Genomic DNA, 17,712 nt, shown 5'->3' with positions numbered 1-17,712 from the left:
CTATTGCAGATTATTTTTAAATAAACACAAAATAATTATTTCTAAATAAGTTATTTTTAGATAAGTAAAATAATACGTATATCTCTTTATACGTTTTTTGTTTTATTTTAAAAATATAAAGTTATATTTTAAATTAATTTTAAGCAAACTGTAATCAGATTACATGTTAACTTATTAAAGTTAGTGATTTGATTTGTAGGATATATAATAATTTATTAGAGACACGAATTGTGAAACAATTCATAAACAATGTTAAGTCAAAAAGTTATCCATGATATATTGAGAAACGTTCAGAAATCTTGCAAAGCTATGTATGTGGTAAAGTTTTTACAATACATCACATGTGAGATTTTGTATTTTACTTTTGCAAACATATCCTTTTGAATAATGAATATCTAAATATATATTTTTATAAACTTAAAAAATATTATATTATGCAGCAAGCTGCATTTTCCTTCGTGCGATGGATAACGTCAGCTTTACATAGCAACAACTGCTTGAGAAATATTTGAATAAATCGTTGAGTAAGCAAGGGCGAACAAAATCCAGCGTGTGGATGAAATCATTAATATCGAGGCTACGGTTTCCTGTATCGTTGCTATGCGGAATATGGCACCCGGTATGCTAGTGGTAAAGCACGAGGAACAGTTAGCCGTTTGAATGCTCGACGCGGCTCAACCGGATATTACAGTTACCGAAGAATATTCGATTTGCAGCTAACTAGATGGGCTCGCTCGTCGATCCGGATGCCGTTCTCTCGTGTCTTCGCTCGCGCCTCTTCGCTGTCGAGTTACCGGCCGCCATTCCGATTAAGTTTGAAGTTACTATCGGAAATACGTTTTGTTATGTCACTTTGTGATCTTGCTGAACATCATAACATTGTCGATAGAAATGTAGTATCATGCAAACATGTCAAAAATAACTATTTACTACAACACAAAAGAGAGATTTATTGCAAAATTTAGAAACCTATTTCATTTTTATTTTTTTTTTAATAATAAAGTAATAGACCGTTTTTAGAAAATTTAAAAATAACACAGGCCCATAAAAAAAGTGGTTGGTCCAGCGGACCAGACTAATCAATCCTTATGTATTTTGACTCGCTGAATCCGAATCCAAGGTTAGAATTGCTGAATTGGTTTGTTTTTTCTTAACTTTAAAAATAAATTTAAAAAAAAATGTTGGTCCGGCGGACCAGATTAGTCTATGCTTATGTATTTTGATTTGCCGAATCTAAATTCAAGGTCAGAATTGATGAATTGGCTCATTTTTTCCTAAAACCTCAAAAAACACCTTGTAAAAGCAGTTTGGATCACAAATGTATAATCCAGAGCGTGCAGACTTGCGTAACCATATTACCCGGGGAAAATTTAATACGTACAAGTCTGAACTTCTGTGAATAAATAGCGTAGAAAATTCACTCCCTTTTTCTATTATATCTAACTCTTTTATTCTCGAAAGTTCTGTGCAATGGTTTTTTTCTTACGTTTCTTCCCTTTCACAGAGACATCTCGTTTGAGCGTCCAGCAGAAATCAGCCATCATGTTCACATCCCTCTTGTCTTGATATCGATGCTCCATCTCCTTGATGTCTTGATGAAATTTTTCTCTCTGTTCTTCACTATAATCACCTAGATTTTCTGAGAAGTAGTCGATATGAGAATCCAAGCAATGCAACTTAAGATTCATTAAGCAACCTAGTTTTCTATTATTTCCGCTACCCTTTCGTTATAATCTTGACTTTTGTGGTTTCCTAGAAAATTTTCTGTGGCACCTTTGAAACTCAGCCACGCTGCTCTTTTGTCTTCATTTATTTTGGTAACCAAATTGTCGTCCCTCAACGTTTTACGTATTTGAGGTCCATCGAAAATTCCTTCCTGCAATTTTGCATCAGAGATGTTGGGAAATTTTTCTTGTAAATACTGGTAGCATTCCTTTTTTTTATTCAGAGCTTTCACCCATTGTTTCATGAGTACTAATTTGATATGAAGAGGTAGAAGAAGAATTTGTGAAGGCTCAACTAACGGTTTATTTATTATGTTTTTAGATCAAGTTGCAAAGACGTTCTTGTCGGCCATTCTTTTCTTATGTAATGGTTCGTTCGATCTCTACTATCCCATTCACATAGGAAGCACGAATTTTTTGTGTAACCTGATTGTTGACCCAATAATATGGTGAGAATTTTCAGATCCCCACAATATCGCTATCTATGTTCTGTGTATTTAATTTTTTTAAGAACTGTTTTCAGGTTTGTGTACTTTTCTTTTATCACTATCGAGTGCGCTGCAGGAATGGAGGCATATACATTAGTATTGTGCAACACTGCTTTCAAGCTTCTCTTAGAAGAATCGATGAATAGTCTTCACTCATCAGACTTGTAACATTCAAGGTTTTAGTTTGTTCATTAATTCGAACCTTCGAGAATAAAAAAGTTAGATATAATAGAAAAGGAGAGTGAATTTTCTACGCTATTCATTCACAGAAGCTCAGACTTGTCATACGTATTGAATTTTCCCCGGGTAATGTGGTTACGCAAGCCTGCACGTTCTGGATTATACATTTGTGACTCAAACTGCTTTTACAAGGCGTTTTTTTGAGCTTAGAAAAAAATGAGTCAATTCAGTAATTCTGACCTTGGATTCGGATTCAGCGGATCAAAATACATAAGATTGATTAGTCTGGTCCGCCGGACCAACCACTTTTTTTGTATGCCTGTGTAATTGACAAATTTTGCCTTTTATTTCTCGCAAAGTAAATTTTTTGTAATAATGTTCATTTTTTTTAATTAGAAAAAACAGTTCTTTTTTTCCTTCTTTTTTTTCTGAAGCATACATAAAAAAACTCTTGTATTTTAAGCATGAAGAGTGCAGTAAAATAGAACAGATCTATGATCATTACGACATATAAATCGTGACACAAATTGTTCAAGCTTGCAGGGTTCCGTATGGTTTCATCAATCATCCCGCGTAAGCGCGCATTAATAATCGCCCACTATTAAATATGCATTGGTTGTTTGCGAACGAAGCGTCATTCTCTTTCTGTTCGCGTCTCTATTCCACTGTGCCCGATTTCTGTCAACCTTTGTGTGCCAATTGCCACTAATTGTTTACACAAAATGCTCCGTCTCTGAAATTGGGACATGGATAATCCTCGATCTTTCAGGTTACTTATATCGTTAATTTATATCGATATCGGTATAATACGAAAGAAATTTTTTAACAATAATATTACAATAAATTTATACAAGTTACTTCATTTTAACGTTAAATACTATTAGCAAATGATTAAATATGTTTATTGATAGCAATAAACTTTAGCAATAATTTGCTTTTTTCTGCCACTCTCACATAGAGTTCAAATATTTTTTATCCTGTTTCTTAAAACGTTTGCAATTTCTGTGATTTAATAATTGTGCCGGAAATATCTTTGCGTGGTTGACATAATTTCTTAAACAGCTAAATGGTCGAAACGGAAAAGTTCAGTAGTTATTACCAGACTTCTACATCATATTGGGATGCATGGTAGCATTTCTAAAAGCGGAAATAAATTTAAAGCTCCATTACGCGAATGTAGGATGCCAGATATATCCGTGGAACCGCGAAAAAGATAAATCTTTTCTGGCCGAAGTGGTAATGGAAAAACACTCGGTGGCATCGGCTGTCACTGTTATCCTTCCAAGCGATGGTGGTACTGTCAACGCGGTTGCACAGACCAGACTAGAATGAGGATATGCGAAGAAAAATAACAATCCGTCGCAGGAATACGTGCGTTTGTATACTGCAGAAAATAGGTCAGTCGAAGTCCAATGATTTGGCGCGATTTTGCCTGTTTCCGCGGTGGGCGATGCTCTTGCAACGAAAACACGACGATTCTCGACCGGATAATAATCCACGTTGTTTCCAATTCCGGAAGGTTGCCAAAGGTCTTTCTATCTACGAGAGTCGCATCCCGATGTGAGATATCACGGATCGATAGATAGTGTTCTTCGCGAAATCCTTGAATGGATATTTTCGATAACCATTAATTACTAAAAACCATTACTCACGATATAATCGCAATCTTTAGCATTTTTCAATTGAAGTGCAGAGAGAACAAAGTTTATGATATATTTTCTGATAATTGTTGCATATAAAAATATTTACTTCTATAAATAAAATTATGTATAAGAAATAAACCGAAATGGACATATATATATTTAATTTATATCTAATCTTAGAGAAACGCAATATTTCGAAGGGATGTGTCCTAAATTTGAAAATATTTAAAACATAAAGCAAGCATATCTTGTGTTATATGACCTATTTTTTGTATCTATATAAACAAAGAGAAAGAGATACGAAAAATTTTATATTAAATAAGTTTGCACGAAAGTTAGTTTATAATGAATTGATTATTTATAATAAGTTGAATATTGGACCGTCAGTTTATGATGAGTTTTGTTACTGACTAACTACTATTCCGGTCAATATTCCGAGCGCTGATATGTTTTTCGAGCGCTATTTTCTTTAACAGAATATTAACAAAGTTTTGTTATGAGATTTTTTTTTGTTTTTGTTGCTTCGAAATAATTACTATTCAAAATTAATCACTAAGTTTACGTGATGAGTCTATTCGAAGGACGGTCGAAACTTGAATGAAGATGGCGCGGTGTAAATGGGATTCCGGATCAAGCTTGGTCCAGATGACCAAGTGAAGCAAAAAGGGTGTTGTTCCTCGTTGTAGAGAGAAGGCGCCTAACGTGGCGCAACCAATCCAAAGAGTAGGCGAGGGTGGCGACGATTTAGCTGCGGTGAGCTGGTGAGGGTGGTAGCGTAGGAGGATTTGGAGCTTTGCCACGTTGGGAGCACCCTCCTGCTTGAGAGCTCTACTGCGATCACCGATACCACACTACAGTACCTCCGCGGTTGGTACTCATAAAGGTTTGGAGGAGGCCAGAGAAAAGCGCGGCCCACTCGAAGAGGAAACAGGTGGAACGACCGAGACACCGCTTGCCGGAAGAGTGTAAATATTGATAATCCCTCCAACTACATGTAACTACTCGTTTACCATCTTCACCGTTTCTAATAGCACTGCGAATTAAAACTATTTCGACATCGATAGTCCTGCTATGGATAATATTGGTACTTAAGAGATTATATCTGAAGAACGTAGAATTGGTTAGCTATGTCCATGTGTCAAGCATACGTGTCTCATTAGAAAATCCTAAACGTACGGCAACATCGATAATGTCGCAGTTAGCCAATGTCATTGACTAAGTCCTCTATTCTAGCCTCATTCTTACAATGATACAAGTTAAACTTATGTCTCCGTAGCCGTTTGTAATTATTCATGAATCTATATTTATGATTATTGCAATATAAATGTAATAGAGTGTGTGTAGAAAACCTTCACTGTGTGTCCTCGAAACAGAGACCGTTTCTTGTATTACTTGTTGTAATATTTCTTAAAGAAAACTGTGCGTACAACTTGTCGTTACATTAAGTATAGCTTTCATTCAGAGAATTATACCCGTGATGTGACAATTCAATTCATGATGGAGAATGCATTATTATAATATAAAGCAATTTGTCTTCGCGCATTAGATAAAAATTGTCATTTGAAATTTATTGAGTATTTTAAGCATCTGGAGTAAACAAAAGTAAAAGCATACTTTTTATGACTATTATTTAAAAATTGTTACGTTATAAAAATTATATATACACATATAAAAATTACATCAATTATTTCTTAATTAGTTCTTGTTTATATATTGTGTTTATAAGTTTAGAAGGTCTTGAGACACTGTTGAAGAAATGCTTAAAAGATATGCCTACAATGACTAGTAAAATTTCAGTAGAAATGAAGTGCATTGCAACGGGGCTAGGGAAAGAGTCTCAGTCTACGCAGCCGTCGGCCGCGAATACAACGCGTCGAATGTTTCGTGCAAAGTGATCGATAGCGCTGGCTCGTACTGCAGGTATCTTTACCGGTTTCATTTGTGAATTATTAATACATACTAGTGAATTGTGATCAACGGATGAGCGGGTGTAGCAACGACCAATTCCAATGTCGACATTGTTTGCGCTTTGTTATTACTGCTCAAGCGTATGCCTTTGTTCTTTCTGTTAGTCAGTTCATCGTTTTGTTTCTGCTCGAAATAGCATTAATTGACAATAAGGCGTGTGTGTTTTCCCGTAATTATGACAAAAGTTAAAACATTTGAAAAAATTATTAGGTTGATCAGCATGGATTGACATTTGTAATGAATATTATAACGCACGAATTTTTTATTAAATTTAATCTTTTAATTTAATTATTAGGTGATTTCTGCACAGTAACAAAGTACAGAGATTTTTTAAATTTATGTTTTATTTTTAATTTTATAATCTTTTTATGTATAATTCTTTTACATATTTCAATATTGTTTTTTAATCTACCGGAATAAATTATAATAACCTTATTATTGATTTGACTTAATTACTTATTGCTATGTTGCTATATCTTTACATTATATTTAATCTCATTTAAATGTAATAGTGAAGAATTTACGCTTATTATATTATTATATTAGCCTTGTTAACAATTGATTAGTAATCAGAAAAATATAGGTAGCTTAGAATGATCAACGCACGATGCAAAATAAGCTAATTAAAACGTAAGGAAGAAGAAGAAAGGAGGGATGGAGAAAGGGGGAGAAAGAGAAACTTCCTTTATCGTCACCTTAGGGGCACGAGGGATGGTGTCATTGTGATTATGGAAAGAGCTTGTGCATGTGTCGGTGAGACATATACCAGGCCGTGCAACGTGACTGCATGTGTATCCGTTCATTTACGTGCAATCACGGAGGTGCATCCAGACGGCGGAGAAAGCTATGCGCCGCTCTCATTGTGGCGCCCGTTATGTCAAAGGCTAAACCTATCTTGTTTGCACTTGATAGTAGGCAGCGAGCGGGTTGACGTCAGACACGATCGCGTAATAAAACTTCGTTATTTCCGTCGAAGTGGCATAATGAATGACGCTTATCGCAATGAAGATGTCATTCGTCACGATTTGCCCAACGCAATGTTTTTTTCAACATTAACATGAAGGGCCTTTGTATGTCTTGCAAGAATGCTTCTTTTCATAATTACTGAAAGAGATATAGCATTGTCCTTAAGTATCATAAAATTGAAACAGGGGATTGTGTGAAATATTATTAATTAAATATCCTGTCCAGTAATACTGGTAATGTTAATATTTTTGATAGCAAATTTAATTGTGCGTGCGTGCGCGCGCGCGTGTGTGTGTGTATGTGAATACTTGAAATCTCTTATTAATAAATTGTATTTTAAATGTAATCTATATCTAACAAAATTGTATGAATAACATTAAGAATTCTACAAAATAGTTATTTCTATAGTTGATGATAGACTTGATAAAATTCATCATAATAAGACTTCATAAATCTTTATAAATTCAACAGTGTCTAAATATTGGTGTTTTTTTAATTGAACAATATCTTTAAGCAAATGACAGATACAATATCTTCTTTTTATTTTTTCAAAGCTTTAAATCCATTCACTTTAATTGTTTTATTCTTTTATGTTGTCTGGACAGCTTTATAAATATAAAGAGTCGGTTAAACGTAGAAGATAGCGATAAATTTGCTTTGCAAATGTAAAGAAAACATCAACAACTCGTTCACGTTTCACAGACTAGAAAAGAGGGATGACAGAATCCTGTTTCCTAACACTCTAATCGTACTTCGTGTATAATACATTGAAAACGAATCAGATTAAAACTATTGATAAAATATCAATGATGCCTTAAAAATTATACTATCACATCTCTCGGCGTTTATCTTTGGAAACCATATCTTGAATTATTCTCACGAATTTGCGTTATGCGTGGCTCTCGTGTTTTTCATCTAACAATAAGTCTAATTGTAAGTGCACAAGAACGGGAGAGACTTACGCGGCGTATGCAAACGGTGTGTGATGCGTGGCGGGCAGTAGGACGACCGTGGCCACGAGGAGAACGAAGCTCCCGGAGACGGCGTGGAAAGACCCCATGATTGTCGTCCCCCGGAGTCGCCGCGGAGCTGCCCGCGTTCTAAAGAGGAGGAATCACGAACACCACCCCGCCGTTGAGACGACGGCGAGGACGGGAACGTCGACGGCTGTCCTGAGGCGTTGCTACCTGGCGCGTTGACCCGGCGCCTCTCTGCGTGTCGTCTGCGTCTCACCCTCCCTCCCTCCCGCCCGCCCAGCCCACCCTCCTACCCCCGTTTTGCTTCCTCTTCAGGCTCCTTTCCGTATGCTCTCTGGCCCGTCGCTCTTCCACGATTCTCTCTCTCTCTTTCTCTCTCAGCTCTCGATTTTCTGGCTCACCTCTGCCTGCCTATCTTCCTCCCGTCACTATCACTCACGATCGTACCTTTGTGAACATTCGTGCGGCGACATGGATCATTATATCGCGATATCACGGCACTTTGGAGCTCGATTCTATCGCGGACGCATCTTCATCGTCCCGCCTTTACGGTTTACCACTCGCGATGAGATCACAACGTAGTCCTCGCCGACGCGCGATAAACGTAAGACGTAAAATAGTTTTGTGAAAATTCGTTAGCACCGGTAGTCTTATTTTCCCGCTCAGCACGCAGAGTTTCGTTCGCGATTCCCGTTTTGTTCCCGCTGCGTTTTCGAGGCGGAGACGAGGTACCGGGATGACACTCGGGCGGGGGATAACGGATGTCGATGGTGGAGGGAGACAAGGGTCCTCTCCTCCTGGAGATTGTGCGCCTCCTTCGTTTTGCGTCCTACAGAGTCGGAGCCTCCTGATCGCCGACGGTGTCCTGCCACGAGCTCCGCTTCCGCAGGATCCTTCCTCTCGCGATGGACATCTTTCTGCTCCTGTCACCTCTCTCACAGCCTGTTCTCTCCGCACTCTTTCTCTCGCTCTGGCCCTCTCACTCTCTCTCGCTCTTCTCGCGGGGACACTCGGTCAGCACCCGCGGTATACCGCTACGCGCTCGGGAGTGGCGGCTCTCGCGTCTAGCCCGGCCGTTTCAGCGCGCAGGCGCAATTCCTTCCTTCCTGCCTGCCTGCCTGCCAGCCTGCCTGCTTGCTTGCTTGCTTGCTTGCCTACCTGTCTACCCACCCTCGTTCACTTCTCCTTCCCTCTTTCTCCCATTTCACCTCTCTCTCTCTCCCCCCCTCCCTTTCTCTCTCTCTCTCTCTCTCTCTCGCACCCACCCTAACTTGCCTGCTCGCCTCAAGCCGATGACTGCCGTCGTGCCTGCGCTTGCTGTCACCCTGACTGCCTGATTGTTTCATGAACTTAGTAGTTTTCATCACCCTCTACCTCCCACCATCCCCCCAGTCAGAGTTTGCTACTAGGTGTATTGATGCACGGCAGAAGAAAATCATACTCAATAGCTTTTTCTTCAGGAAATCGGGATTGTGTCACATAATATTAATGATAAATTCGCATGATAGTTGAATTCTTGATATTTGTGTGTGTGTGTGTGTGTGTGTGTGTGTGTGTGCGTGTGTATTTGAAATTTCCATAAAGCTAGCTAACTATGTGTAAGTACTCTCTATATAGCTTAGACATGCACTCTCTAATTGAAATAATGGCCATTATGTTGTTTTGCGAACGTAATAGTACATCACAAAGGTACCGCAGAGTCTGAAGTACTTCAGCCATGATTACTTGTTGTTATCCTTTCTAATTGTCTCATCAAACCTTGTGGTTTTCATCTTCTATATTTACCTTCTTTCTTTTTTAGAGAATTTTATTAATACGTGTACGTTAACGCAGCAGAGATATATTATACTTACTAGCATTTCTTATATTGGGATTGCATTAGACTGAATTAATCCTCGCTTATCTCCGTCACTTATCTTCTTCGGATTAATTCACTTACATCTCTCCGGACGAAGAGAAGACCGTATCTACATCGCCTACTACTCCGTCGCTCGACTTAATAGTTTTCCTTAGTCTGCGGTTATAATTAAATCGTCACACTAACATTGTGAAAATTGTGTTTTTCTTTTCCTTAGTCGCGTTTTCATTTGCCGTTCCGTCTCGCTCTCTTTTCATTTGCCTTCCTCGCGTAACCACGTTATTCGTTTCTGCTCGTTTCGCTCCTTTCTTTTCTCTTCTTTGCCCAGCATAGATCTCAGCTTAACGGCGACGGACGTATCGATACATTACTCTACGGATTGCGTACGATTTTCGCATCGGAATGTAAAGCGGCGTGAGTGCATACCGGTAATGTAAAAGAGCGAAAAGAAGTGCATCAAAAGACATTCCATTTGCAGATACGCGCTCGGCGCTGCTTCGTGAAAAATATTCGACCATTGAGTATTCTTTTTACTCGCACCCTCCACCCGCGCTTTGAAGCGCAGTGATGTCGACGCACATCAAAGGGCAGACGATGATATGTATTTTTGCATTCGCAGACACACATATATAATGACGACGCGCGTACGTGCGTGCGACATTGAGACGCCGCTTCCAACGTCCGCTAGAGCGGAGATAATGCGGATCGTAACATAACCGGAGCGGAGTGAGTGTACATTCTTTCCGCCCGCGCGACTTTGAATCAAATTCTCGAGTTGCGGAGTAAACTTTGAATACGCAGTAGAAACACGAGTTTGCTCCCTCCATCGAGCCGTGCGATGCGTAAATATATGGGGTGTCTCACTTGAGCAGCGTACTTCTCAATCATTGCCGCTGTGTATATGCTTCTCAGTATTGAAGAATTACATACGAGCTTTATTTAAACTATTAAAAACGTTCCAACAGTTTCGAGAAGCAAGATTTAAAAATGTAAATATACGCTGCAAAATCTTGTAATTAAAAAACGTCAAAGAACTTATTTTATTTGGAATATTAAAAATTAAATGCTTGAAGAACAGATGTCAAATGCATCAAAGTGTCTGTAGTATAAAATTTGCAATTTCTAGGACACCCTGTCTATATGGGATATTTCGAGCACCCATGCTAGAGACGGAACGATGAGGGTAAATTTTATGCGTTTTAATTTAACGCTAGGCTCGTTTGTGAAGGGTAGTGTTCACGTTGGCGTATTTTTCATCTTTTAATTAATCTGTATATGCCATCTGCTTTGAATTTATCATTATAATTTAATTGTCGATGCGAGATCTCTCCATTATTCCAAGAATATCTTATTTCAATCCCTAATTTGCATAATTTTTACTTTATGAGCGTATAAAATGTATCTTTATGAATATATAATTTACCGGGTATAACAGTGTATATATTTCGAATAGTTAAAAATATTTGTGGAAGTTGTCACATTGAGAAAGTAGCTTTGTTAATTGATGGTTGTGATCTATATTGTCAATTAATCTTTGATGGACGCTTACAATGAGAGAAAAATGTTGTTAATTTAACTCAAATATTTCAACTAGATAACATTTTTTCAGTTCAAAAATTTATGCATTTGACTTAAATATATAAAATACTTAAACTACAATTAAAATATTCATATATTTGACTAAAATATATAAACATTTGTAATGAAGGAATTTAATGGCGTTGAAAAATTTCGTCAGATTAACTTTTCTCAGTGCATGTATATTAAAATGTAACGCATTATTTTGGTTATTTCCATGAAATTTTTTGTCTCCATCTCCTTTTATCTTATACATTTTCTTGGTTTATATGATCATAACAAACATAAAGTTTATCTTTCGTTCGCTATTATAAAATTGTTTGACGCAAAAATGTCGATGCCTTCAATGATATATATATAAATCTCTTCATACATCGCGGAAATTTTGATTGAATTTTATTTCAATTGGATCCCACGTCCTTTTACTTCATTTTATTTTACCGGTTCAACTTTTGTTTTGTTTTACAGAATATTGCTCTTTTGTATGTTCAATATTTAACTACAATCTGACAGTTTCGATAGTAATCATGCACCAACGCCAGAATTTTTAAAATCTTTTCGCCCATTGCTCTTTAAAATTTCCACTCTAAAATTATACGTTTTGGTGACTTTATTTCTCGTATTCAGAAAATTATATTTTATTTCAAATAAAATGCACTACATTGAGTAAAAATAAATAACGTAAATATATAACGGTTTTTTAAAATAATAAGAATTTAACATTTTATGTGAATAATATTTAATTAACATAAAAAAATTAGTAAAATAATAAAAGTGATAATTTTATTAAGATATTTAAAATGATAGCAGATAGTAAAAAGTTAGATTTGTACAAATTCCTACAATTTTTGTTCTCTCTCTCTCTCTCTCTCTCTCTCTCTCTCTCTCTCTCTCTCTCCGTTTCTCTTCTCTTGTTTAAGCAATCGAGTTGCTAACTGGTTCCTTCTGTATACCCTCAATGTGCATGAAGATATTGCTATCACCAGATGAACGTTGTTTGGTCTCGACACAGTAGTGCAAGTAAACGCACGAGCCGGCGCTCTCGTGGACTACCAGCGCAATTGTCGCTCTCGTCCGACGCTGCGACCGTTATCGCCAGAGGTTGGCAAGGGGGATAGAGGTACGATGGAGGGTTTGTGGAAGAGATAAGGGCGCGTGCGCGAGAGATCAAAACCAGCGGGCTCTCTGTCGCCTGGGATAGCGGCCCGTCTATTGATCTTGGCGAACGTTGCGCGCTGGAACGAGCCGCGTTCGCGAGCCTCTCCTGTACCACAGTAGTCTGCAACTTTGCTCTAGAGACCGAGCGACCAACCGACCGACCTACCGACCGACCGATCGACCGACCGACCGACTGCGCTGGCCCGAATGATCCGGCCAAATATAGAAACAAACACGATATATCGCGGGACACCGTCAACCAAACGCCAGAATATTCTTAACGTCCCGCGGGACTCATATGCCGCGGATCGCAGTTCCACCCCCTTTTAATCAAAACGCGACACAACGTGGGCTGAATAGTCGCTCATAAAGTCATATATTAGCCAGCTAAGCAATCGAGATGCGCAGGAAGAAGATAAATCATTAATTCAGTATCTGGGAATTGCCGCTGTATTAATGATTTAGCTTCTATTCTGTCAAACGGCTAAATATAAAATACAGACATTCATATAATTAAGTACATTGATGTCAGGTTGTTATATAGATTGATAACTAAGTAGCTTATGTTGCTAATGAGCTCGTTACCTATGTAAGCTGCTTAATAAGTACGAGAATAGATTATAAAACATGGGAATGGAAAAGAAGCGATTAATGCATAATGCATTGAGTTTTACGTAATTTGGTTACAATGGTCAATTAGAAGATTATTATTCCTAAATAACAGCGAATGGTTTGCCGTTACTTCATTAATCCCGCGTAAAGGAGAATTAACGTCGTTTAGACGGAATCGCGAATTCTAGAACTCTCTCATTCTCTACCTCTTACAACATTATGTTATCTAAAACTTTCAACGGGAGTGCATTAGAGCTGTTGTAACTGCGCGCTGTTTTATCTAGGATAAGCACTCTTCTAAATCGCGTGCCCTCGGTGAAACCCACGACCGCCATAAACGCGGCCTTAGCCGAGGCATTTCCCTTACACGTATAAATAAGTTAACGGCGCTCGAATGAAGTCAATTTTTCCACCTATGATCCTAGGAACCCTGTCTCCGCGCGTCTCGAAGTTACAGCGAGAAAAATATTACACCGCCGTCCGTAATGCTTTCCGTCGCGAACTTTTTCCAAATATTTTACTCCCGGCGGGGTAAAGGGGCAGGGGGATGCGTCGTCGCTCGCGCGCGCTTTGTCGTCCCGATGCTGGTATCAGGACCGAAGATGGATGGAGACCTTTGTTTGTTCGCGACGGAAATCCTTCAGTTACTCTACGGATCTCAAAGAACTGCAGGCGTTATACTTGCTGACGAGTAGAAAAAAAAATGACATGTCGTCGACGCGTCAGGTAGAACGGGGGGATGCCGGTCGGAGTAGCAGAGACGCGGATCATGGAGCGCGCTGACGTCATTACGGTTACATGTAGACCTCGGGAGTGGCTGCAGGCGCATGCGGTTTGTGATTCTTCCGCACGACACTGCGCTCAAAAGCGGTAACCACGATAGAATTTCATTGCGTATTGCCGCGTACAAAGGCGAGGGGGATATCAGTCCAGATTTTACGCGTTATTTTTAATTATATCTAAAGCAACAAATATACATATCACATTCGGTTAAACGCAATTGCACACTCGGGATTAATTTACCGTTCGTCGAAGAATGAACACATGAGAAGAATACTGTAACCGCTAAATTGGCGTATATTCAATATATAATTTTCTATGTATTACATATCATTAATAATAATATATCTCACATTTTGAACTGACGCGAGCAAATTACAATTTCTAAACGGCATTAAAAGCCGATCGATTAAATTGAGATGATTAAGTATCTTGTTGTTAATTAATAGTTTTTCTTCGACGGGATCGAGTTTTCTGTCTCAAGTGGAGCAAATAAATTTGCGAGCACGTGTTGCTATCGATTTTTTTTCCCATCACGACCGAATTCCTGCCGCCTCCGCAACAAACTTTTAACCACGTCTATCGTCATCCCTTGATCGAAAGTTAGACCGCCGTGTTTCGCTGTGTATGCGATGGTAGGCTGACATGCGTGGCACTACTATCGCTCCTTTTCATAGTTTCTACGTGCGTATGCATTATAAATTGACGGCGGAATCCGGCGATTTCGAGCGCGCCTCGAGCGCGAAATAACAGCGATAAAACTCGCTCGAGCGAGCGTCTGTTGTAACTTTGATGGGCTGACCTGTACTATGGCTTCGAGGACATTCCGCGCGGATACGATGTGGATTCAATTTCACATTTTGCATTTCAAGCGTTGGAAAGACACCTGGCAAGCCAGAAAACAGTCGAGTTGTATGCGCAACGCAAATCGTTCTTGTTCGTGATTCTTTAAAATCTCATTTACACCGAAGGAGATACTCGCGACCGATTTAATGGTCTCCGCGGAGTACGAGAGCTAAGTGTATCGTGCTCGGCGACGTGTTATCTCGGGGGTAACACGGATATCACGCCGGCTACTACTTCGGCCGAGGGGTAGTAGAAAATAATAGGCACAAAACTTCCTGTGTCGGAAGACACGTGGCCGGATAAGATTGTGCGATCAAGCAGATTATATGTATAGCTTTGTCAGGCGCTATCCAGACGGTCACATAGCCACACAACAATTTTATTGCCACAGCTGATTATGTGGAGATAACTGAATACATGCTGATAAATAAAGTAGATAAGTTATTGGACTAGCAATATCCGGTGTGTTTACGCGTGGACACATGTACCTTAATTATTGACATACATATGTATATTATTGCCTGTCATTTTGCTTGCGAAAGATGAGGGTTGTATCACGAGAGGCATTTTGTATGTCACCCCGTGTAAAGAACCGCAATTTATGACAGTGTAATCCGGGAGTGTCTAGAGAGGATTACAGAGGCACGGCCGCAAGTAGACGACGTGCAGAATTCCTAAATACTCTCACACTGAGAATAAATTCTGAACAGCGAATAAACGCTGGCACGTAGATACTGGATCAACTAGATACTATAATTAACAAAAACACTTAACACTTAATGCTAAAGGGCGTTAATATAAGCTGAGTTTGAAATCGGTATAACTTTGATAATGATTAAGATGTAAATCTCTTAATCTTTTAATTTCTTAGATCTCTTAGGTGCCTTAATTTATCATTAAAAAAAAAAGTATATTAATGTATATGTATATAATATAATATGAATAATATGTTATTATTTTTCACCGTTGACAATCAGTAATTGTTTGTTCGTTTCGGTGATATCAATAAATAGATAATTTTGATTTACGATTAATTATTCTGATTTTAATTGTTGATCACAACAAAATCGGAACTTAATTAATTACATTAATCAATGGTAAAATTTCCAAATATTATAGTATTGTATTGCACACCTGCATGTACATATATAAAAATAAATAAATATATATATATATATACACACGTATATATAAAGCAGAATAATTATATATATATATATGTATATAAATACAGATATATTATTTCACGCGTAAAGATACGAGTGTCTTTGCCTATACATTTTAGGCCCGTTTCTACCAACGCAGATTAAGTTTAATCTCAGTTTAACTTACTTTTTATCTTTTTCTAACTTTTAAGACTAGAATAAGATAATAAGTATGTAAGTTAAGCCGAGATTAAAGTTAATCTACATTTGTAGAAACAAGCCTTAGGTCAATAACAATTTACCGAGTCGATTTATTCGCACATCAAAGTAAAATTTTCGACGTGATCGTGAAAGTAAAGTGTTAGAGACAGGGGACGTGCAACAGGCAGGCAAAGCGAGGGTAGAATCGAGCTGTTATAACCACATTGGTCGTCTGGTCGGTCGGTCAGTTGGTCAGACGATCGGTACCTGGTTCGAATAGTAGCGATGATTTTCCAGGCCTCCCCCAGCCTGCCTATCACGTATTCCCCGTTATTCTTTCCCCAGGGCGTGGCGTTCAACAGGCCTGGCTGCTCGCCAGCCTTTTCCCTTCCTGCCTTTCCTTAGCTCCCTCGCGTTTACCCCCTCGGCCGCCTTCTGTGGTTCTTCTTCCATCGCCGTCCCGTGGACGTGCGACCGACAACGGCGGGCGAGCTAGAAAAGAATTAAGGCTGCGCTAACACAATCGATGTTCCTTTCCTCTAGCACAGCGGTGCCGCGGTATTCCATTGTGCCATGTGATATATACGTACGGCAGCCGTATTGTGCACGGAGTTGATGTGCGACCGAGTAAGAAATAGGAGAAAATAAGATTACACGAGTGAACAGGGTTCCGGGAAGAATGTTGCGGGAGCCAAATTTCAGATTTGATATTTTGTTGAAGAAACTTTCCCGAGCTTGGTTCAAGAACAGTCACATATAACAAGAAAAGTTTCGTAAAGCGCACTAGACAAGATTATCAACTCTCAAATACACGCTGAAACGTTTCTCTATATATATCCGGAATTGTGTCTGTATGCTTTCTTTTGTTTAAAGAAAAGTTTACAATATGAGACGTGACTATTTGCACATATTTAAAATATATTTAAAAAGCCTATTAGCTGCTTTTTTTCTTTATAAAGAAATAAATTTGAAAATTTGGCACAACAAAAGTAGTACAAAGAGCATGAAAAAATTATTTCACGTACGTTGCTAGTTTATCGTTACGAAAACTTCTGTTCAATAGGACATTATAATTGATCGTTTGCGAACTTTTTTTCTAATACGCTTGCGATTCTTGTTTAGATTACGTTTGATTTCAATGCGCCGTCGTCTCTTTGTACGCCACAATTTCAGGTTATCTTGTATGTACCTTTTTAGAATGTATATGGTCGTATACATAATGTACGATACATATGCGTCAGAGATACGTGTAACTGGCGGCGGATATTCGCGATTAGGATTCATTTGTGTACGTGCCTGCGGAGGCTTAGACGCGTTTGCGCGAACGAACAAAAGCCAGCTGCAATCCCAGCAGCCCGATACTTATTCCAAATCTCCCTTTCGCCTCCGGCTGCCAGCGAAACGTTTGCTGGGCGCGATTAACGATGCACTGTCGAAAGGCGGGAGTTACGTGCCGTTGGAAAAAAAGGACGAGAAAAGAAACTCTCAAAGAAGATTTATACCGGCAAGACATGCAGGGGGTGTCGGTTCGCAAAAGGAAAAGATTATTAATTCATTTTGCCGATTATTTATTGAAATTGCGACTTGA

General features: G+C 38.7%; 1 protein-coding gene across 8 annotated transcripts in view; it reads right to left on the bottom strand.

The window, feature by feature from the left end:
• The window catches only part of LOC105839323 (gamma-aminobutyric acid receptor subunit beta), a 75,012-nt gene extending 65,928 nt beyond the window's left edge, over nt 1-9,084 (bottom strand). For 3 of the 8 annotated variants that reach the window (XM_036282971.1, XM_036282972.1, XM_036282970.1), the window contains exon 1: nt 7,932-7,982. Coding sequence is in view for 5 of the 8 variants with exons in the window: in XM_036282969.1 (XP_036138862.1) it covers nt 7,932-8,029 (98 nt within the window). In the remaining 3 variants the exon portion in view is untranslated. Of the gene's footprint in view, nt 1-7,931 lie in introns of all 8 variants that reach the window. The other 5 variants (XM_012685555.3, XM_012685556.3, XM_012685551.3 and 2 more) reach the window with 3 other exon arrangements.
• Between the last annotated feature and the right edge of the window lie 8,628 nt (nt 9,085-17,712).

Source organism: Monomorium pharaonis, chromosome 2 (assembly GCF_013373865.1).
Source record: "Monomorium pharaonis isolate MP-MQ-018 chromosome 2, ASM1337386v2, whole genome shotgun sequence".
NCBI classification, from domain to species: domain Eukaryota; kingdom Metazoa; phylum Arthropoda; class Insecta; order Hymenoptera; family Formicidae; genus Monomorium; species Monomorium pharaonis.
The sequence above is the reverse complement of the archived record's forward strand: the minus strand, read 5'-3'. Positions and strand labels throughout refer to the sequence as shown.